General features: G+C 42.1%; 1 protein-coding gene across 1 annotated transcript in view; it reads right to left on the minus strand.

The window, feature by feature from the left end:
• The window catches only part of RAVER2 (ribonucleoprotein, PTB binding 2), a 41,066-nt gene that overhangs the window by 7,525 nt on the left and 9,084 nt on the right, over positions 1-24,457 (minus strand). Inside the window, 5 exon segments of the mRNA XM_056532843.1 lie at positions 390-463; positions 550-670; positions 2,471-2,662; positions 15,225-15,694; positions 18,580-18,646. Of these exon segments, the coding sequence (XP_056388818.1) occupies positions 390-463; positions 550-670; positions 2,471-2,662; positions 15,225-15,694; positions 18,580-18,646 (924 nt within the window).

The following is a 24,457-nucleotide window of genomic DNA, read 5'->3' on the forward strand; positions in this document are numbered from 1 at the left end:
TGAGCTTCTGAAGTTAAGGTTGTTCTTTTCAGTCTAAGTGCTCTCTGATGACACCTGTCTCTGGAACCACCCAGTTTAGAAGAGGTTTGCTATGGGGATTTGCTTCTAAACTGGGCGGTTCCCAAGACAGGTGTCATGAGAGAGCACTTAGACAGAAAAGAACAACCTTAACTTCAGAAGCTCATAAGTACTGAAAGGATTAAGATTTTTTTAATAGAAGTAATTTACAAATCTGTTTAACTTTCTGGAGCCAGTTGATATATATAAAAAAATTTTTTCCTGGAATACCCCTTTGAAGCTTTGATAAGAGGGTCCGCACATGTAACTATCCCAGATTTCTACTTTGCCATAAGATGGCGTCTTCTCATGAGCGGCGTTCGCCTCCTTACCTGATGCAGTTTGTTGAGCTGTAGAAGTGCTTGGCTGACTGTGGGATTAAGAAATTGCTGTCGTCCGGAGGAACCTGCGAGATAAGAGAAAACCTGCTCAGAACACAAGCGAGGTCAGAGGTCAGCGCTCCGCGGGGGCGGTGTAAGGAGCGCCGCTCACCGTGCTTCCCTGACCTTCCTTGGGGCTGCAGGAGCATCTGGAGCATGGCCGGGTTATTCAGGCTCTGCATGATCTGCGCTGTGTTGGGTTCTGGAAGTAGTCCCTTCCTGTTATTCTGCACCTGGAAACAAGCACAAGGAGTTGGGAAATGACAGAAAGTACAGACGTTGCAAAACTACAACTCCCAGCATGCCCGGACAGCCAACGGCTGTCCGGGCATGTTGGGAGTTGTAGTTTTGCAATGGAGGTCCACAGTTCTGAGACTGCTGCCCTATATCTATAGGTCTTTTTCAGGATTTTCCAGAGCGTTTTTTTTTCCCCAAAAAAACAGCACCACCCCTGTCCTCAGGCTGCGTGTGGTACTGCAGCTTATTTCCATTAATGTGAATGGAGCCAAGTTGTAATACCGCACACAACCCCAGGACAGGGGTAATGATGGTTTTCAGAAGAAATAAGCGCTGGTTTTCAAATCCTGGAATATTTCTTCCAAAAACAGCACCGCACCTGTACTCAGGTCGTATGTGGTATTGCAGCTCAGTTCAATTAACCCCTTAAGGACCCAGCCCATTTTCTACTTAAAAGGGTACTCCGGTGGAAATTATTTTTTTAATCAACTGGTGCCAGAAAGTTAAACAGATTTGTAAATTACTTCTATAAAAAAAAATCTTAATCCTTCCAGTACCTATTAGTTGCTGAATACTACAGAGGAAATTATTTTCTTTTTGGAACACCGAGCTCTCTGCCGACATCATGAGCACAGTGCTCTCTGCTGACATCTCTGTCCATTTTAGGAACTGTCACCTCACTCCTGCTGCTGAAGGGCAATAGGGTGATCGGTGCTGTGTCGGACAGCACCTATCACTCTTTTTCCAGGTTACCGGGTACCCGATTGAGCCAGAATTGCGGATCTGAATTGATCAGCCGACATGTGACCCCCCCCCCCCCCGGGGGTTTGCACGGAGTGCCTGCTGAATGATTGCAGAAGGGACCGGAATTCACACAGTCCCAGGACATACGGGCGTACCTGTACCCCCTGGATCCTTAATGGGTTAAAGGGGTACTCTTCCCCTAGATATTTAATTCCCTATCCAAAGTATTTTGGGATAAGATGTCTGATCGCTGGGGTCCCGCCAATGGGAACTTCCGCAATCTCTCCTGTAGCACCCGTCATCTGGTGCAACTTCGCTTCGTGCCTGATGACTGGCGATGCAGGGGCCGGAGACTCCTGACATCATGGCCCCGCCTCCTCAATGCAAGTCTATGGGAGGGGGCGTGACAACCATCACGCCCCCCTCCCATAGACTTGCATTGAGGGGGCGGGCCATGATGTCGCCAGGGGGTGGGGCCATGATGCCACGATCCTTCAGCCCCAGCGAAGCTCACTCAGTGCACCAGATGACAGGGGTGCTGGGGGAGAGATCGCGGGGGTCCCCAGCAGCAGGACCCCCACAATCAGACATCTTATCCCCAATCCTTTGGATAATATGTCTAGGGTTGGAGTACCCCTTTAAAGTGAATGTAACCAAGTTGTAATACCACACACAACCTGAAGATGGGGGGGCGCTGTTTTTCCTTAAATTTTTGTAAGAAATTTGCTCAGTTTTCCTATATGTAATGAGTATAGGAGGCGGCTGAGTTTATGCCATAACCCCTGTAACCTCTTCCTGCACATGGATGTAATGGTAATGTCATGGCACTACCACTAGATGGCGGCGGCACGGCTCTTTGTCTATGAGAAGAGAGTTGCGGCTGTAATATACATCTCTGATCCTTACTATTTAACCCCTTAAAGACCACACTTTTTTTTTTTCTGCGCAAAACAAGAGGCTTGGCCAAAAATCTGGAGACTTTTCCCAGTTGCAGACAATAATAAATCCCAACCTCCTCCCAGGTAATACAATGAATGTTACTGTTCTCTTACCATTCCCTGAGCTGCCACCAGGGAGGCGATCACGCTGCGGCCCGGGGACCCTGGGGCACAATAGGAGACCTGGATCCTGCTCCCGTTCACAGTCGTCCCGTCCATACAGTCCCTCACCTCCTCTGCTTGCTTGGCCGTCTCATATTCCACCACCGCAAACCCTGCAGAATAACCGCCCTCTTCTTCCGCCAGCTGCAGAGACAGAAGAAAAATTATATTATTTAATACGTAAGAAAAACAAAATCCAATAACCTTCTGCTAAAAATGTCAGGTTCCTGCCAACAGGCCTGGAACTAAGATCAGCGGTCTTCAAAAGTATGGGCCTCTAGATGTTGCAAAACTACAACTCCCAGCATGCCCAGACAGCCAAAGGCATGCTGGGAATTGTAGTTTAGAAACAGCAGGAGGTCCAAAATGTTGAGACTGCTGCCCAAAAAATAGAGACGTCCTAACAGATCTGCAATCTGGACATGAGATGAGGATTAGACAGGGTCACCTCCCCCAATGTATACACCCTACAGCTAAAGTCACATTACAAAATCAGAGTGCGGTAAAATAGGTTTGAATTATTTAATATTAATATTTTTATTTTTTTTAATCATCGTCGTAATATTTTTTACATTATTGTTTATATTTGTATTAATTATAATTTGTATTTTATTATTATACTGATATTTTAAATTTTTTTGTAATTATTATTTTTATTATTATTATTTTTATTTTTTTATTATTATTATTATTATTATTATTATTATTATTATTATTATTATTATTATTATTATTATTTTTACATTATTTTTACATTATTTTTACATTATTTTTACATTATTTTTACATTATTATTATTATTATTATTATTATTATTATTATTATTCTCCTATAGGAGCACTTATTGTTTATACGAAAACTTTTTTTTTGTCATGCTTTAAAAAGGGGTACTCCACTGGAAAACATTTTCTTCTTTTAAAATCTACTGGTGCCAGAAAGTTAAACAGATTTGTAAATTACTTCTATTAAAAAAAAAAAAATCTTAATCCTTCCAGTACTTATTAGCTGCTGAATACTACAGAGGAAATTATTTTCTTTTAGGAACACAAGAGCTCTCTGCTGAGATCACTAGCACAGTGCTCTCTGCTGACATCTCTGTCCATTTTAGGAACTGTCCGGAGTAGGAGAAAATCCCCATAGCAAACATATGCTGCACTGGACAGTTCCTAAAATGGACAGAGATGTCAGCAGAGAGCACTGTGCTCGTGATGTCAGCAGAGAGCTCTGTGTTCCTAAAAGAAAAGAATTTCCTCTGTAGTATTCAGCAGCTAATAAGTACTGGAAGGATTAGGATTTTTTAATAGAAGTCATTTACAAATCTGTTTAACTTTCTGGTTCCCATTTAAAAAGGCAGCAATCCCAACATTACAGTGTATAGATTGGGTTCACGCTGGGGTTAGTCAGTGCATCTAGTTATCTGTAATGTGCCATAAATTCCTATACTATGGTCAGGTATATGACCTCGGGGCTGATCCCATCTTATCTGCAGAGTGAAGAGAACTCAGGAGGTGTCATGGGTGGTGAGTACACCAGTGTTTCCCAACCAGAGTGCCTCCAGCTGTTGCAAAACTACAACTCCCAGCATGCCCGGACAGCCAAAGGCTGTCCGGGCATGCTGGGAGTTGTAGTTTTGCAACAGCTGGAGGCACCCTGGTTGGGAAACACTGGAGTACACACTATGGGGAGCCGCTCTGTGCCCACAAACCTATCAGACATATAGTCCTGAGGGATAGAGAAGGAACTAAATGTACTATCTGTGATCACCTTCGGCTCTCTGCATGCTGGGAGTTGTAGTTTTGCAACAGCTGGAGACCCGCAGGCTGGGAGACACTGAAGTAGATGGAGTTTAGTTACTTTAGAAAGGAAAATTCTTCAGCTTTAACCCCTTAAGGACTCAGGGTTTTTCCGTTTTTGCACTTTCGTTTTTTCCTCCTTACCTTCTAAAAATCATAACCCTTTCAATTTTCCACCTAAAAATCCATATTATGGCTTATTTTTTGCGTCGCCAATTCTACTTTGCAGTGACATTAGTCATTTTACCCAAAAATGCACAGCGAAACGGAAAAAAAAATCATTGTGCGACAAAATCGAAAAAAAAAAACGCCATTTTGTAACTTTTGAGGGCTTTCGTTTCTACGCAGTGCATATTTCGGTAAAAATTACACCTTATCATTATTCTGTAGGTCCATACGGTTAAAATGATCCCCTACTTATATAGGTTTGATTTTGTCGCACTTCTGGAAAAAATCATAACTACATGTAGGAAAATTTATACGTTTAAAAATGTCATCTTCTGACCCCTATAACTTTTTTATTTTTCCACGTATGGGGTGGTATGAGGACTCATTTTTTGCGCCGTGATCTGAAGTTTTTATCGGTATGATTTTTGTTTTGATCGGACTTTTTGATCACTTTTTATTCATTTTTTAATGATATAAAAAGTGACCAAAATACGCTTTTTTGGACTTTGGATTTTTTTTGCGCGTACGCCATTGACCGTACGGCTTAATTAATTATATATTTTTATAGTTCGGACATTTACGCACGCGGCGATACCACATATGTTTATTTTTTATTTTTTTTACACTGTTTTATTTTTTTTATGGGAAAAGGGGGGTGATTCAAACTTTTATTAGGGAAGGGGTTAAATGACCTTTATTAACACTTTTTTTTGACTTTTTTTTTGCAGTGTTATAGGTCCCATAGGGACCTATAACACTGCACACACTGATCTATTATACTGATCATTGTTATCCCATAGGGACCTATAACACTGCACACACTGATCTCTAATGCTGATCACTGGCGTGCATTAACACGCCTGTGATCAGCATTATCGGCGCTTGACTGCTCCTGCCTGGATCTCAGGCACGGAGCAGTCATTCGTCGATCGGACACCGGGGAGGCAGGTAAGAGCCCTCCCGGTGTCCGATCAGCTGTTCGGGACGCCGCGATTTCACCGCGGCGGTCCCGAACAGCCCGACTGAGCAGCCGGGTGACTTTCACTTTCACTTTAGAAGCGGCGGTCAGCTTTGACCGCCGCTTCTAAAGGGTTAATACCGCACATCGCCGCGATCGGCGATGTGTGGTATTAGCCGCGGGTCCCGGCCGTTGATTAGCGCCGGGACCGACGCGATATGATGCAGGATCGCGGCGCGATCCCGCTTCATATCGCGGGAGCCGGCGCAGGACGTAAATATACGTCCTGCGTCGTTAAGGGGTTAAAGGGGTACTCCCATGAAAAACTATTTTTTTTTTTTTTTTTAAATCAACTGGTGCCAGAAAAAAACTGATTTGTAAATTACTTTTATTAAAAAATCTTAATCCTTCCAGTACTTATTAGCTGCTGAATACAACAGAGGAAATTTTCTTTTTGGAACACAAAGCTCTCTGCTGACATCTCTGTCCATTGTAAGAACTGTCCAGAGTAGGAGAAAATCCCCATAGCAAACATATGCTGCTCTGGACAGTTCCTAAAAATGGACAGAGATGTCAGCAGAGAGCACTGTGCTCGTGATGTCAGCAGAGAGCTCTGTGTTCGAAAAAGAAAAGATTTCCTCTGTAGTATTCAGCAGCTAATAAGTACTGGAAGGATTAAGATTTTTTTTTTAATAGAAATAATTTACAAATCTGTTTAACTTTCTGGCAAAAGTTGATTTAAAAAAAAAATAAAATAAATAAATAAATAAAAGTTTTCCACCGGAGAACCCCTTTAAGCTTTAATTTATCACGTAGGAATAGTTTCTCTGTATACAATGCAGCTTGTGTCTAATATCGAGCGAGACGCCACAGCCTGAAATAGCTGCAGGCAGAAGACGCGCGGCGTATAGATCCATATTTGTGTTGCTTTGTGCATTTTACTACCACATAAGGTGAAAGAAACATTATATGGAGGAGGTGGGAAGTGAACGACAACACGATCTGATCTCATCACAGATGATTAATAAATGATCAGAAACATCAATACAACCTCCGACTGATAAATACAGAGATATATCTATATAGTATTATACACCAGAGCTGTACTCACTATTCTGCTGGTGAGATCACTGTGTACATACATTACATTACTTATCCTGTACTGATCCTGAGTTATATCCTGTATTATACTCCAGAGCTGTACTCACTATTCTGCTGGTGGGGTCACTGTGTACATACATTACATTACTTATCCTGTACTGATCCTGAGTTATATCCTGTATTATACTCCAGAGCTGTACTCACTATTCTGCTGGTGAGGTCACTGTGTACATACATTACATTACTTATCCTGTACTGATCCTGAGTTATATCCTGTATTATACTCCAGAGCTGTACTCACTATTCTGCTGGTGGGGTCACTGTGTACATACATTACATTACTTATCCTGTACTGATCCTGAGTTATATCCTGTATTATACTCCAGAGCTGTACTCACTATTCTGCTGGTGAGGTCACTGTGTACATACATTACATTACTTATCCTGTACTGATCCTGAGTTATATCCTGTATTATACTCCAGAGCTGTACTCACTATTCTGCTGGTGAGATCACTGTGTACATACATTACATTACTTATCCTGTACTGATCCTGAGTTATATCCTGTATTATACTCCAGAGCTGCACTCACTATTCTGCTGGTGAGGTCACTGTGTACATATATTACATTATCCTGTACTGATCCTGTGTTATATCCTGTATTATACTCCAGAGCTGTACTCACTATTCTGCTGGTGAGATCACTGTGTACATACATTACATTACTTATCCTGTACTGATCCTGAGTTATATCCTGTATTATACTCCAGAGCTGCACTCACTATTCTGCTGGTGAGGTCACTGTGTACATACATTACATTACTTATCCTGTACTGATCCTGAGTTATATCCTGTATTATACTCCAGAGCTGTACTCACTATTCTGCTGGTGAGGTCACTGTGTATATATACATTACATTACTGATCCTGTACTGATCCTGAGTTATATCCTGTATTATACTCCAGAGCTGTACTCACTATTCTGCTGGTGAGATCACTGTGTATATATACATTACATTACTGATCCTGTACTGATCCTGAGTTATATCCTGTATTATACTCCAGAGCTGTACTCACTATTCTGCTGGTGAGATCACTGTGTACATACATTACATTACTTATCCTGTACTGATCCTGAGTTATATCCTGTATTATACCCCAGAGCTGTACTCACTATTCTGCTGGTGAGGTCACTGTGTACATACATTACATTACTTATCCTGTACTGATCCTGAGTTATATCCTGTATTACACTCCAGAGCTGCACTCACTATTCTGCTGGGGAGGTCACTGTGTACATACATTACATTACTGATCCTGTACTGATCCTGAGTTATATCCTGTATTATACTCCAGAGCTGTACTCACTATTCTGCTGGTGAGGTCACTGTGTACATACATTACATTACTTATCCTGTACTGATCCTGAGTTATATCCAGTATTATACTCCAGAGCTGTACTCACTATTCTGCTGGTGAGGTCACTGTGTACATACATTACATTACTGATCCTGTACTGATCCTGAGTTATATCCTGTATCATACTCCAGAGCTGTACTCACTATTCTGCTGGTGAGGTCACTGTGTACATATATTACATTACTTATCCTGTACTGATCCTGAGTTATATCCTGTATTATACCCCAGAGCTGTACTCACTATTCTGCTGGTGAGGTCACTGTGTACATACATTACATTACTTATCCTGTACTGATCCTGAGTTATATCCTGTATTATACTCCAGAGCTGTACTCACTATTCTGCTGGTGAGGTCACTGTGTACATATATTACATTACTTATCCTGTACTGATCCTGAGTTATATCCTGTATTATACTCCAGAGCTGTACTCACTATTCTGCTGGTGAGGTCACTGTGTACATACATTACATTACTGATCCTGTACTGATCCTGAGTTATATCCTGTATTATACAGCAGTCTATGTTTCCAGGATGGGAGGATCACTCTTGTCCCTGTATATAGATGAAGATCTCCTATGATTTAGTCTCCGGACGTCCGTCTGACTGGCGGTACAATTGCTCCTAATGACGGTTTATTATCTCGTAGAGATCTGTCCTCCCTGTGCAGATTTGGTCTCAACTATTGCATCTCTACATCCCAGGATCAGAACCGCCACGTAAACCAGAGTGTGACACGCTGAAATCCCGCTACAGGGAAATGTAGTGTTACATGGCGCCAATTCTAATACGCAGGAGACTATATATAAGTCAGAGTCCCTGTCTGCACTGGTTTATTATGGAGTTCACACTGGATACGGGTTTAAAGTAGCATTTGCCAACCAGCGGGGCTTCAGCTGTTGCAAAACTACAACTCCCAGCATGCCCAGACAGCCAACGGCTGTCTGGGCATGCTGGGAGTTGTAGTTTTGCAACAGCTGGCCTTTTCCTTTAAAGGGGTGCTCCGGTGGAAAACTCTTGTTAAATCAACGGGTGCCAGAAAGTTAAACAGATTTGTAAATTACTTCTATTAAAAAATATTAATCCTTCCGGTACTTATTAGCTGCTGAATACTACAGAGTAAATGCTTCTATTTTTGGATTTCTCTTCTGTCATGACTACAGTGCTCTCTGCTGACACCTCTGTCCATTTTAGGAACTGTCCAGAGCAGTAGAAAATCCCTATAGCAAACATATTCTGCTCTGGACAGTACCTAAAATAGACAACAGAGGTCAGCAGAGAGCACTGTAGTCGTGACAGAAGAGAAATCTAAAAAGAAAAAGCATTTCCTCTGTTGTATACAGCCCCTAATAAGTACAGGAAGGATTAAGATTTTTTAATAGAAGCGATTTACAAATCTGTTTAACTTTCTGGCATCAGTTGATTAAAAAAAAAAAGTTTTCCCACCGGAGTACCCCTTTAAAGGAGCAGTCCAGTATCCTAAAACGCATCCCCTATCCTAAGGATAGAGGATAAATTTCAGATCGCTGGGGATCCGACCGCTGTGACCCCCCCCCCCCTGCGATCGCCCGTACGGGGCCCCAGTTCTCCAACCAGAGAGCGCGTGTCGACCTCCGCACGAAGCGGCGGCCGATACATCCCCTCAATACAGCGCTCCGGATTCCCCATTCCGTTGTATTGAGGGGGGGTGTCGGACGCTGATTCGTGCGGTAGTTGACACACCCCCTTATGGCAGACTGCCGGGGCCCCATAGAGATCGGGGGGGGGGGGGGGGGTCCCAGCGGTCGGCCCCTCAAGATCTCAAATTTATCCCTTATACTTAAGATAGGGGATACGTTTTTTTAATACAGGAGATCTCCTATAATCCCCGTTTTCCTGACCCGACAAGTCCCCTGGCCGGTCCCTGAGGCCCGATGGACCACGCAGGTTCCTTTTAAAAAGGAAAATTTCTTATTTTATGTAGATATAATCCTTGGATCATTGTGAAAAGAAAAAAAAGTTCTCCAACTATCTTATATGCTGTCAAATTTCCCCAGCACTTTAAAGATCTCTGCTTGCTGTCCCTGAACGGTAACACTTGTGTGGAAAGCATTTACAGGCCCAGACACTTCTCACAGCAGAGGATTTACTAGATCAGTCTCTGACACATAAAACATTCTACATTTTTCTAATATACTCTGGTTTGGGATTTATCAAAGCGTGCGCGCCAGTTTCCAACATAAATAAGTCACATATTTTTGTCCGGGTCCCAATTGTCTTAAATATTGGGGCTGTGTGTTTTGCTGAACAATTGGGAGCGCTGCACTAAAACCTGAAACTTTATTTTTTACACCAGTTTTCTTATATAAGCATCGATAAGTTCCATCCTTTGTGTTCAAATTCTTCACAATTTTTAAGATCTCTGCTAGCAGTCAGGAAATGAAAACACTGCTATTAAAGGGGTACTCTAGCGCTAAGACATCGTATCCCCTATTCAAAGGATAAGGGGATAAGATGCCTGACTGCCGGGGACCCCTGTGATCTTGCATTCAGCACCCAGTTACCATCAGTCCACGTTCGCTCCGGGTCTGTTGACTGGCGATCATGGAGCCGGAGCATTGTGACGTCACGGCTCCGCCCCCTTAATGCAAGCCTATGGGAAGGGGGCGTGACAGCTGTCACATTCCCTCCTATAGGCTTGCATTGAGGGGGTGGAGCCGTGACCACATGGGGGCGGGACCGTGATCGCCACTAATCAGACCCGGAGTGAACATGCTCCAGGGGCTGATGGTAACTGGGTGCTGAATGCAAGATCACAGGGGTCCCCGGCGGTCAGGCATCTTATCCCCTGTCCTTTGGATAGGGGATAAGATGTCTTAGCGCCAGAGTACCCCTTTAAAAGGACAAGTATCATGTAAAAACGTATCCCCTAACCGAAGGATAGGAGATATGTTTTAGAACACGGGGGGGTCTGAGCGCTGGGGCCCCCCCCAAGATCTCCTGTTTAGAGCCCCCGCTCTCCTTTACAGCAGCGCGCCACAACCCCCGCACCAAGCAGGGGCCGCCACACCCCCTACATATAGCTCTCGGGGAGAGCCGTTCGGCAATATTCAGGTCTCCCACAAAACCATATAAAAGGGGGCAGTGACGCGCCGGCTGGGGCTCTAAACAGGAGATCGCAGGGGTCCCAGTGCTCGGACCCCCCACGATATAGAACATATCCCCCTTATCCATTTTTACATGATACTGAACATAAAGTTAGAGATCTATAGAAATCAGACGTCACACAGCTGAGACTTTGCTACAATTATATCTACATTAGATGTGAAAGACTCAACTGCCACAATAAAAAATAATTATTACAAATTGTTACAATGTATCAGTCCGGGGCCCCGGCTATTCAGCTCATAAAATATTTTCTAAACCGGATACAAGTTTAAAAGATATTCCGGATTTTCTCTCTCTTTCATTTGACTATTAGACAGGGGAGGTAAAGTTCGTGTACTTCATAATATAGTGTCTACACTTGTGTTTGAAGGTGGTCTCGTTATTTTCTGTGATTTTTGCCCCAAAGTTTATTTTTACCAGCATACAAAATAAGTGTCGTCTCAGGCTTTACCAGCCACAGCCCAATCAAAGAATTGTAGTTTTTCAACAGCTGGAGGCATTCTGGTTGAAAAACACTGGTCTTTTACATGGAAGGGAGCTTAGATGTGTTTCATTGCATGGGACGGCTGATGTGTGGGAGGGAGAAAAATTACCTCACACACTTACAAGCTACGGCAAGTGCTAAAATCACCTTATAGTGGAGAACCCCCCACCCCCTCCCCCTCTTTTTTTTTATGAACTGTTGCCAGAAAGTTAAACAGATTTGTAAATTACTTCTATAAAAAAAATAAAAAAAAAATCTTAATCCTTCCAGTACTTATTAGCTCTTGAATACTACAGAGGAAATTATTTTCTTTTTGGAACACAGAGCTCTCTGCTGACAGCTCTGTACATTTAAAGAACTGTCCAGAGTAGGAGAAAATCCCGATAGCAAACATATGCTGCTCTGGACAGTTCCTAAAATGGACAGAGGTGTCAGCAGAGAGCACTGTGCTCATGATGTCAGCAGAGAGCTCTGTGTTCCAAAAAGGAAAATAACTTCCTCTGTAGTATTCAGCAGCTAATAAGTAGTGGAAGGATTATGATTTTTTTTAATAGAAGTCATTTACAAATCTGTTTAACTTTCTGGCACCAGTTGATTTAAAAAATAAAAAATAAAAAAGTTCTCCACCAGAGTACCCCTTTAACCTGTTAAGGACCAAGGGCATACATAGCGGGTCGGGCCCGGCCTCTAACAACGGCCAGGACCCGTGGCTAATAGCGTGCGGCACTGATCGCGGTGACGCGTGATATTAACCCTTTAGGCGTTCAAAGTTGATCACCGCATCTAAAGTGAAACTAAACTACCCCTGGTTAGCTCAGCGGGCTGTTTGGGATCGCCACAATGAAATTGCGGCATCCCTAACAGCTGGAGGACAGCAGGAGGGTCCCTACTTGCCTCCTGGTGTCCGATCGCCGAATGACTGCTCAGTGCCTGAGATCCAGGCATGAGCAGTCAAGCGGCAGATTCATTGATCAATGTTATCCTATGAGAAACCACTGATCAATGTAAAAGATCAGTGTGTGCAGTGTTATAGCCTCCTATGGGATAACAATGATCAATGTAAAAGATCAGTGTGTGCAGTGTTATAGTCTCCTATGGGATAACAATGATCAATGTAAAAGATCAGTGTGTGCAGTGTTATAGTCTCCTATGGGATAACAATGATCAATGTAAAAGATCAGTGTGTGCAGTGTTATAGTCTCCTATGGGATAACAATGATCAATGTAAAAGATCAGTGTGTGCAGTGTTATAGTCTCCTACGGGATAACAATGATCAATGTAAAAGATCAGTGTTATAGTCTCCTATGGGACCTATAACATTGCAAAAAAAGTGAAAAAATAAAAGCTAATAAAGATCATTTAACCCCTTTTCCGAATAAAAAAAATAAAAAAGTGTAAACATAAAAATAAACATATGTGGTATTGCCGTGTGCGTAAATGTCCAAATTATAAAAATATATCGTTTATTAACCCACACGGTCAGTGGCGTACGGACAAAATAATTCCAAAACTGCGTATTTTTGGTCACTTTTTATATCATGAAAAAATTTATAAAAACCGATCAACAAGTCCGATCAATACAAAAATTGTACCGATAAAAAAACTTCAGATCACGGCGCAAAGAAAGAGCCCTCATACCGCCCCATACGCGGGAAAATAGTTATAGGGGTCAGAAGATGACAATTTTAAACGTATACATTTTCCTGCATGTAGTTATGATTTTTTTCAGAAGAGCGACAAAATCCCCTATAAGTAGGGGATCATTTTAACCGTATGGACCTACAGAATAATAAGGAGGAAAAAATGAAAGTGCAAGAATGGAAAAACCCCGGGTCCTTAAGGGATTAAAGGGGTACTCCGGTGGAAATTTTTTTTTTTAAATTTATCTTAAATTAACTGGCTCCAGAAAGTTAAACAGATTTGTAAATTACTTCTATTAAAAAATCTTAATCCTTCCAGTACTTATTAGCTGCTGAATACTATGGAGGAAATTCCTTTCTTTTTGGAACACAGAGCTCTCTGCTGACAACATGAGCACAGTGCTCTCTGCTGACATCTCTGTCCATTTTAAGAACTGTCCAGAGTAGGAGAAAATCCCCATAGCAAACATATGCTGCTCTGGACAGTTAATAAAATGAACAGAGATGTCAGCAGAGAGCACTGTGTTCCAAAAAGAAAAGAATTTCCTTTGTAGTATTCAGTAGCTAATAAGTATTGGAAGGATTAAGATTTTTTAATAGAAGTAATTTACAAATCTGTTTAACTTTCTGCCACCAGTTGAAAAAAAAAAAAAAAAAGATTAATACGCTCAATTCGCTGCAGATTTGAAGTTGCAGATTTTACAAGGTAATCATTAGAGATGAGCGAACTTACAGTAAATTCGATTCGTCACAAACTTCTCGGCTCGGCAGTTGATGACTTTTCCTGCATAAATTAGTTCAGCTTTCCAGTGCTCCCGTGGGCTGGAAAAGGTGGATACAGCCCTAGGAGACTCTTTCCTAGGACTGTATCCACCTTTTCCAGCCCACCGGAGCACCGGAAAGCTGAACTAATTTATGCAGGAAAAGTCAGCAACCGCCGAGCCGTTAAGTTTGTGACGAATCGAATTTACTGTAAGTTCGCTCATCTCTAGTAATCACTTTATTGACATCAAAGTATAACATACACAGAACACATCGGAATTGCCTTGTAAAAATCAGCAGTTGTGGATTTTATAAAACTTCAAGTCCACAGCAAATCCGGTGTGTGTGTGAATGCGCCCCAAATAATTTAAAGGGGTAATCCAGGTAAAAAAAATATATAATATATAATATATAATATATATATATATATATATATATATATATATATATATATATACATACCTATACATATACCTATATCTATACCTATACATATACCTATATCTATACATATACCTATATCTATACCTATACCTATACCTATACCTATACCTATACCTATACCTATATCTATACCTATATCTATACCTATATCTATACCTATCAACTGGCTCCAGAAAGTTAAACAGATTTGTAAATTACTTCTATTAAAAAATCTTAATCCTTTCAGTACTTATGAGCTGCTGAAGTTGAGTTATTTTCTGTCTAAGTGCTCTCTGATGACACGTGTCGCGGGAACTGTCCAGAGTAGAAGCAAATCCCCATAGCAAACAACTTCTACTCTGTGCAGTTCCCAAGACAAGCAGAGATGTCAGCAGAGAGCACTGTTGCCAGAGAGAAAACAACAACTCAACTTCAGCAGCTGATAATTATTGGAAGGATTTAGATTTTTTAATAGAAATAATTTACAAATCTGTTTAACTTTCTGGAGCCAGTTGATATAAGAAATAAAAAGTTTTTTCGGCAATAGGCATAAGGCAGTGGTATCAAACTGCGACCCTCCAGATGTTACAAAACTTCAACTCCCAGCATGCCCGGACAGCCAACGGCTGTCCGGGCATGCTGGGAGTTGAAGTTTTGCAACATCTGGAGGGTCGCAGATTGAGAGCACTGGCATAAGGTGTTCAGTCTCAGAAGATTTTAATACACTAACAGCAAGCAGAGATGATGTAATTCAGGTTTCCACACACAAACAGCAAGTGTCACTGTAATAGTGCGGAGACAGCGCCCCTACCTGGCAGAACGTCGGTCTGTACAGAGAAGAGAAGTTTTCCGTCAGTTCTTGGGTATTGCTGTAGTCTTTAGGAAGCTTGTCCACGAACAGGCACTTTGAATGGATAAAATCCGCCGTCAGCTGATTGACGTCTACCCACTGGACGAAGAGGGTAAAGTCCTCCAGCTGCTTCCCGAGCAGTTCCAGACGGGCTTTGGAAGCCGAGTCCTTTTTCATATACTCTACAAAGCCGTAGCCCTTGAAGTAGCCGGTGACCTCGCTGTACACCAGGAGGCAGCGCTCAGTGTTACCGTACGACCGAACCAATTCCTCAAACTCCTGCAGGGTAAGTGACGGGGGCAGGTTGGTGACGCACAGGAGGGCATCGGTCGGCTGCAGCTGAACCCAAATCTCCTTCTCCCGGAAGACGTGCTTGTGGAACCGGGAAATGGCATCTTGTGCTTGTTCTCCATTCGTCAGTGTGATAAAGGCTGAAACGGCAGAACGGACGGATCAATGGAAGAAGAGACATCCTGTATTATACTCCAGAGCTGCACTCACTATTCTGCTGGTGAGGTCACTGTGTACATACATTACATTACTTATCCTGTACTGATCCTGAGTTATATCCTGTATTATACTCCAGAGCTGTACTCATTATTCTGCTGGTGAGGTCACTGTGTACATACATTACTTATCCTGTACTGATCCTGAGTTATATCCTGTATTATACTCCAGAGCTGCACTCACTATTCTGCTGGTGAGGTCACTGTGTACATACATTACATTACTTATCCTGTACTGATCCTGAGTTATATCCTGTATTATACTCCAGATCTGTACTCACTATTCTGCTGGTGAGGTCACTGTGTACATACATTACATTACTTATCCTGTACTGATCCTGAGTTATATCCTGTATTATACTCCAGAGCTGTACTCACTATTCTGCTGGTGAGGTCACTGTGTACATTACATTACTTATCCTGTACTGATCCTGAGTTATATCCTGTATTATACCGCAGAGCTGTACTCATTATTCTGCTGGTGAGGTCACTGTGTACATACATTACATTACTTATCCTGTACTGATCCTGAGTTATATCTTGTATTATACTGCAGAGCTGTACTCATTATTCTGCTGGTGAGGTCACTGTGTACATACATTACATTACTTATCCTGTACTGATCCTGAGTTATATCCTGTATTATACTCCAGAGCTGTACTCACTATTCTGCTGGTGAGGTCACTGTGTACATACATTACATTACTTATCCTGTACTGATCCTGAGTTATATCCTGTATTATACTCCAGATCTGTACTCACTATTCTGCTGGTGAGGTCACTGTGTACATACATTACATTACTTATCCTGTACTGATCCTGAGTTATATCCTGTACTATACTCCAGAGCTGTACTCACTATTCTGCTGGTGAGATCACTGTGTACATACATTACATTACTTATCCTGTACTGATCCTGAGTTATATCCTGTATTATACTCCAGAGCTGTACTCACTATTCTGCTGGTGAGGTCACTGTATACATACATTACATTACTTATCCTGTACTGATCCTGAGTTATATCCTGTATTATACCCCAGAGCTGCACTCACTATTCTGCTGGTGAGGTCCCTGTATATATACATTACTTACTACATCTCTTACTGGAGATTTTTGTAGGATTCCCAGGGGAGGTTTAGACCATTATATTCTGATATACACGTAGGCTCAGGGGCTGTGGTGTAATTGTCGCCTCTGCTACGTCACAACCTAATAGACGCCTGGTTCACCCTGCGCTGCCGGGTGGAGGATCCGCCCTTTATTTCGTCCCGGAGCGCACACAATATGGCAGCGAGGTGCTTATGAATATTTAATTTCCCCAAACTCAGCAGAGTGGTAAATTCCCATTATTGTGCAGAACGTGGGCCCGAGGAGGTCAACAACTGCTGGGTCAGGTCTCACGTTACCATCTACGTCTTCTCAACCTCATATAATGATCCCCAGGATTCGCTTATTATGCTGACTCTGCTATTCCTGAGCAATTACTGAGGCCGATAACATCTCACAATGAGCCCAGGAGGAGGGGGGTTAAATCCAATGACGAAAACTATACCCTTCATAGGTCCTTAAAGCGGTACTCCGGTGAAAATTATTTTTTTTTATGAACTGGTGCCAGAAAGTTAAACAGATTTGTAAATGACTTCTATTAAAAAATCTTAATCCTTCCAGTACTTTTTAGCAGCTGTATGCTACAGAGGAAATTCTTTTCTTTTTTTCCTTTCTATCTGACCACAGTGCTCTCTGCTGACACCTCTGTTCGTGTAAGGAACTGTCCAGAGCAGGAGAAAATACCCATAGAAAACCTATCCTGCTCTGGACAGTGCCTGACACGGACAGAGGAGTCAGCAGAGAGCACTGTGAACAAGACAAATAAATTCAAAAAGAAAAGAATTTCTGTAGCATACAGCAGCTGATAAGTACTGGAAGGATAAAGATTTTTTAATAGAAGTCATTTACAAATCTGTTTAACTTTCTGGCACCAGTTCATGCCCTGCAGGCTGTCAGGGCATGCTGGGAGTTGTGGTTTTGCAACAGGTGGAGAGCCACAGATAAGAGACCGCTGACCTAAGACATGGAATGGGGTGCTGCAGGTTGGCAGGGAATGCTGGGAGTTGTGGTTCTGCAACAGCAGGAGAACCATGGGTAGTGTTCTCTGTTTTGACCCCTATGCGGTTTCCTGACCGGACCTAAAACCGTAGTATACTACAGTTTTAGGTCCGGTCCAAAACCGCATACGGGTCAAAACTGAGCCGACCGGAGTCACCGTATGACTCTAGTCGGCTCATTAAAGTAAATGGAGTCACGGGCTGATCGGGCTGGGGTACGGGAGCGCCTTGTTTGCCCCTCCCCCCGCCGGATCCGGCACCTGTATGTACACAACGTGGTGTGAATGCAGCCTAAGTGGGAAGTCGAGCATCAACCCATACGGACATTCTTCAGCCTCCATGATGATTTTCACCCAAATTTCCTTTCAACTTGCTTCGGTGTAGAAGTTTGCAGCCACAAAGCTGCAGTTCTGACGTGAATCAGAAAGCTCAGGATGAACACCCCACTCTCCCAAAGAAGAAGACATTGCACTGCATTGGTAAATAGGATTCGTGTAAGGGTGTATCCCCACACACTGATTTTTTTTTGCGCAGAATTTCTCATGCCTCACCCCGATAAATAAAATAAAAAATAAATAGCGTCAGAAATGTCTGCAATGTGAATAAGCCCTAATAAAACATAGAGTGCAGCGCCATATAAAACCTACAGAGCCCGGGTAAACGGCTGATAACAGATAACAGCGGCTCGTGAGGAGCAGACTCACCAGTTTTCTTATTTTTATCCACGTAGCAGTACTTTATCTCGTAGTCCTTCAACAGATCGTGGATATCCTAAAATAGGAAGGAGAAAAAAAGAAAGTACGATGAAAGCTGCCGAAAACAAGCGTCCATCTGTGATGAAGAACAGACGCCGCTGCGGGAACATATGGCACGCGGGGCGCGTTTACTTTAGTTATGTATTTATGTATACAGTGCGTAGGAGAACTCCGAGCAGAAAATATCTCCTGCCGTGTAAGGAAGACGCGCGTCGTGTGCGGAGAACCTACAGGACATTGAGGGCACCCGTCTCAGACCTGAGGATCTTTAGTTGGTGCAAAAAATACAAATCCCAGCATGTGCTGACAGTGGCAGGCTGTCAGAGCATGCTGGGAGTTGTGGTTTTGCAACAGCTGGAGAGCCATGGGTAGGAGATCTCCGAGTATAGTCCTGGAGTGCAACTGTCTTAAAGGGGTACTCCCCTGGAACACATTTTTATAGTTTTCTTTAATCAACTGGTGCCAGAAAGTTTAAACCCTTCGGCTGTCTGGGCATGCTGGGAGTTGTAGTTTTGCAACAGCTGGAGGCACCCTAGTTGGGAAACACTGTGATATACAGGGGCCGCAGGATCATCGGGGGCAGGAAAATCATCTTATAAGTCACATTCAACTCTTTTGCATGTGTTGTTCCAGCATGCAAACCCGGCTCGTCCGCCCATGACCGCCATGCAAATATTGTGACACAGGATCCTTCCAGCATCTGGGCAATGACAATGTTAGGTCAATACTGATATCTCTGCAGATCAACAACCGCACAGCCGAAGGGCCGCAGCAACAGATGGTGAATTGGTAAAAAAAAATACAAAAGTAAATGAGTGAGGAGACAGAGGTGAAAGGGGAGCAGAAGTGTAAAGGACGAGGAAGAAAATGGAGCTAAATATCCAAAAGATCCAGACACAGATACTGACCAACCCTGGAACTAGATGCTATAATACTGCCCTCCTATATACAAGACTATAACTACTATAATACTGCTCCTATATACAAGACTATAACTACTATAATACTGCCTCCTATATACAAGAATATAACTACTATAATACTGCCTCCTATATACAAGAATATAACTACTATAATACTGCTCCTATATACAAGAATATAACTACTATAATACTGCTCCTATATACAAGAATATAACTACTATAATACTGCCTCCTATATACAAGAATATAACTACTATAATACTGCCTCCTATATACAAGAATATAACTACTATAATACTGCCTCCTATATACAAGAATATAACTACTATAATACTGCCTCCTATATACAAGAATATAACTACTATAATACTGCCTCCTATATACAAGAATATAACTACTATAATACTGCTCCTATATACAAGAATATAACTACTATAATACTGCCTCCTATATATAAGAATATAACTACTATAATACTGCCTCCTATATACAAGAATATAACTACTATAATACTGCTCCTATATACAAGAATATAACTACTATAATACTGCTCCTATATACAAGAATATATCTACTATAATACTGCCCTGTGTATAAGAATATAACTACTATAATACTGTTCCTATATACAAGAATATAACTACTATAATACTGCTCCTATATACAAGAATATATCTACTATAATACTGCCCCCTGTGTATAAGAATATAACTACTATAATACTGCTCCTATATACAAGAATATAACTACTATAATACTGCTCCTATATACAAGAATATAACTACTATAATACTGCTCCTATATACAAGAATATAACTACTATAATACTGCTCCTATATACAAGAATATAACTACTATAATACTGCTCCTATATACAAGAATATAACTCCTATAATACTGCCTCCTATATACAAGAATATAACTACTATAATACTGCCCCTATATACAAGAATATACCTACTATACTACTGCCCCTATATACAAGAATATAACTCCTATAATACTGCCTCCTATATACAAGAATATAACTCCTATAATACTGCCTCCTATATACGAGAATATAACTCCTATAATTTTGCCTCCTATATACGAGAATATAACTCCTATAATACTTCTCCTATATACGAGAATATAACTGCTATAATACTGCCCCTATATACAAGAATATAACTGCTATAATACTGCTCCTATATACAAGAATATAACTGCTATAATACTGCTCCTATATACAAGAATATAACTGCTATAATACTGCTCCTATATACAAGAATATAACTACTATAATACTGCCTCCTATATACAAGAATATAACTACTATAATACTGCCTCCTATATACAAGAATATAACTACTATAATACTGCTCCTATATACGAGAATATAACTACTATAATACTGCTCCTATATACGAGAATATAACTACTATAATACTGCTCCTATATATAAGAATATAACTACTATAATACTGCTCCTATATACAAGAATATAACTACTATAATACTGCTCCTATATACAAGAATATAACTGCTATAATACTGCTCCTATATACAAGAATATAACTGCTATAATACTGCTCCTATATACAAGAATATAACTACTATAATACTGTCTCCTATATACAAGAATATAACTACTATAATACTGCCTCCTATATACAAGAATATAACTACTATAATACTGCTCCTATATACGAGAATATAACTACTATAATACTGCTCCTATATACGAGAATATAACTACTATAATACTGCTCCTATATATAAGAATATAACTACTATAATACTGCTCCTATATACAAGAATATAACTACTATAATACTGCTCCTATATACAAGAATATAACTACTATAATACTGCTCCTATATACAAGAATATAACTACTATAATACTGCTCCTATGTACAAGAATATAACTACTATAATACTGCTCCTATATACAAGAATATAACTACTATAATACTGTCCTTCCTGTTACCTGCTGTAGCCGATAGAGACAGTGATGCAGGAAACCATGCACAAGGGTCTCTCGGCTCTTTGTCTATAATAAGATCAAGTTTTATTATGAATTTAGTCACAGTCTAGTATTCGGAGGAATAATAATACACTTATCACATAAATTACCAACCCCTTGGGGGCTTCCCTCCTGCGGGGAAAGCCTTTAACTAAAGACCCCCTAAAACTATAATCTTTATTCTTGATTAAAAGGATCGTTTAGCCTAGGAACATAAACAGCTAAAATACTCTGTGCTGTTGCAGATTTTTTCTATATCTTTTAGACCACTGGATAGATAAATAACCTGTCAATCAGTGCTGGCTTTCGCACGAAAATTATATATTTGCGCTTAAAAATGATTACACTACTGATAACTATCCTCCGAGACAGCACTGTATAAAAACTAGTAACAGTCTCACCGACGTCTCGCCGTTACCGTGGCTTTGTCAAGGGCTATGAGGCTTCTCGCAACAGCACTGAGTATTTTAACTGCGTGTGTGCCTAAAATAAACTATACTTTTAATCAATAATAAATAATACAGGGGTACTCCGCCCCTAGACATCTTATCCCCTATACAAAAAGATAGGGCATAAGACGTCTGATCGCAGGTGTCCCGCCACTGGGGACCCCTGCCATGTCGGCTGCAGCACCTCAGACATCTAGTGCACGGAACGAAATTCACTCCGTGCCGGATGACTGGCTATGTGGGGCGGAGGCTCGTGATGTCACGGCCAGGCCCCCTCAATGCAAATCTATGGGAAGGGGTGTGACGCCCCCCCCATATACTTGAATTGAGGGGGCGTGGCTGCGACATCACGAGCGGGACATTACGAGCCTACAGCGCTGCACCCGAAGCTCCAAATGAACCCCGTGTGCAGCAGGGAGATCGCGAGGGTCCCCAGCGGCAGGACAGCCTCAATCAGACATCTTATTCCTTATAGTGCATAATATGTCTAGGGGCGGAGTACCCCTATAACCTTTATTGATTAGAAGTATATCATTTATTTTAGGAACACACACATTTAAAATATTCAGTGCTGTTGCAAGAAGCCTCATAGCCCTTGACAAAGCCACGGTAACAGCGAAACGTTAGGGAGGCTGTTAATAGTTTTTATACAGTGCTGTCTTGGGGGATAGTTATTAACAGCCTCCCCCGACGTTTTGCTGTTACCGCGGCTTTGTCAAGGGCTATGGAGCTTCTTGCAACAGCACGGAGTATTTTAACTGTGTGTGTTCCTAAAAAAACAATACTTTTAAATCAATAATAATTAAGATTAAGAGGGGTACTCCGCCCCTAGACATCTTATCCCCTAGCCAAAGGATAGGGGATAAGATGTCCCCTGACTGGCGATGTGGGGCGGAGGCTTGTGATGTCACGCCCACGCCCCCTCAATGCAAGTCTATGGGAGGGGGCGTGACGGACGTCACGCCCCCTCCCATTGACTTGCATTGAGGGGGTGTGGCCGTGACATCACAAGCCTCCGCCCCACATTGCCAGTCATCCGGCACGGAGTGAAGTTCGCTCCGTGCACCGGATGTCTGGGGTGCCACAGTTGGGACCACAGGGGTCCCTAGTGGTGGGACCCCCGCGATCAGACATATTGGATAGGGGATAAGATGTCTAGGGGCGGAGTACCCTTTTAAAGTTTAGGGGGGGCTTTAGTTGAGGGCTTTCCCTGCAGGATAAAGCCCAGAGAGATGGGTAATTTATTACTATTCGGAGTATACCGCCATGTTTCCCAAGTAGTATACTGCAGATCAGTCGCGCACCTTGCTGACCGTTTCCAGACATTTTCGCAAAATGTCTTTTCTGTAAACTATGAACAGTAACATTCGTTGTACATTACAGGACACAAGGTAAATGTATCACACGTATCACTGCTGCACAGCTATGTGGGCCCATAATAATATAATAACAGCCCTTATACGGTATAACAAGATTGTATCGGCCCGATAAGAACTAAACCGCCCTGTATCAGGCTCAGAACACTGACTACACGGAACAAACATTCTCCCTGCCCCGGCCCATCCTCCCTCCTCTACTGTGATGAGAATCATTGCCAAACTGTCGGCTGAAGCAGCATTGCACAATATGGCGGCACGCCTGGTGTACACAAGAAGGGCAGGAGGGATTTGTCTTTGCCGTTATTTACAGTAAAGTTAGAATATTCAGCATCTGATGTCCACAAATACTGAGAAACTCATAGGACCCTCAGAGGGCTGAGCGGAGGAGAGAGACCCCCAGGGTATTGTGCAGGAGGTCAGCCCGAGGGGCGGAGTTATATGGACTGGTGAGGTCATAGTGTCAAGAGGCGGGGTTATCTGGAGAGGGCTGGTGATGTCACTGAGAGGTGGGGTTATACAGAGAGGGCTGGTGATGTCACAGAGAGGTGGAGCTAAATAAAGAGGGCTGGTGATGTCACAGAGGTGGGGCTATATAGAGAGAGGGCTGGTGATGTCACAGAGAGGTGGAGTTATATAGAGAGGGCTGGTGATGTCAATGAGAGGTGGAGCTATATAGAGAGGGCTGGTGATGTCACAGAGAGGTGGAGCTAAATAAAGAGGGCTGGTGATATCACAGAGGTGGGGCTATATAGAGAGAGGGCTGGTGATGTCACAGAGAGGTGGAGCTATATAGAGAGGGCTGGTGATGTCACTGAGAGGTGGAGCTATATAGAGAGGGCTGGTGATGTCACTGAGAGGTGGAGCTATATAGAGAGGGCTGGTGATGTCACAGAGAGGTGGAGTTATATAGAGAGGGCTGGTGATGTCACAGAGAGGTGGAGCTATATAGAGAGAGGGCTGGTGATGTCACAGAGAGGTGGAGCTAAATAGAGAGGGCTGGTGATGTCACAGAGAGGTGGAGCTATATAGAGAGAGGGCTGGTGATGTCACAGAGAGGTGGAGCTATATA

The sequence above is a fragment of the Hyla sarda genome, chromosome 7 (assembly GCF_029499605.1).
Source record: "Hyla sarda isolate aHylSar1 chromosome 7, aHylSar1.hap1, whole genome shotgun sequence".
NCBI classification, from domain to species: Eukaryota; Metazoa; Chordata; class Amphibia; order Anura; family Hylidae; genus Hyla; species Hyla sarda.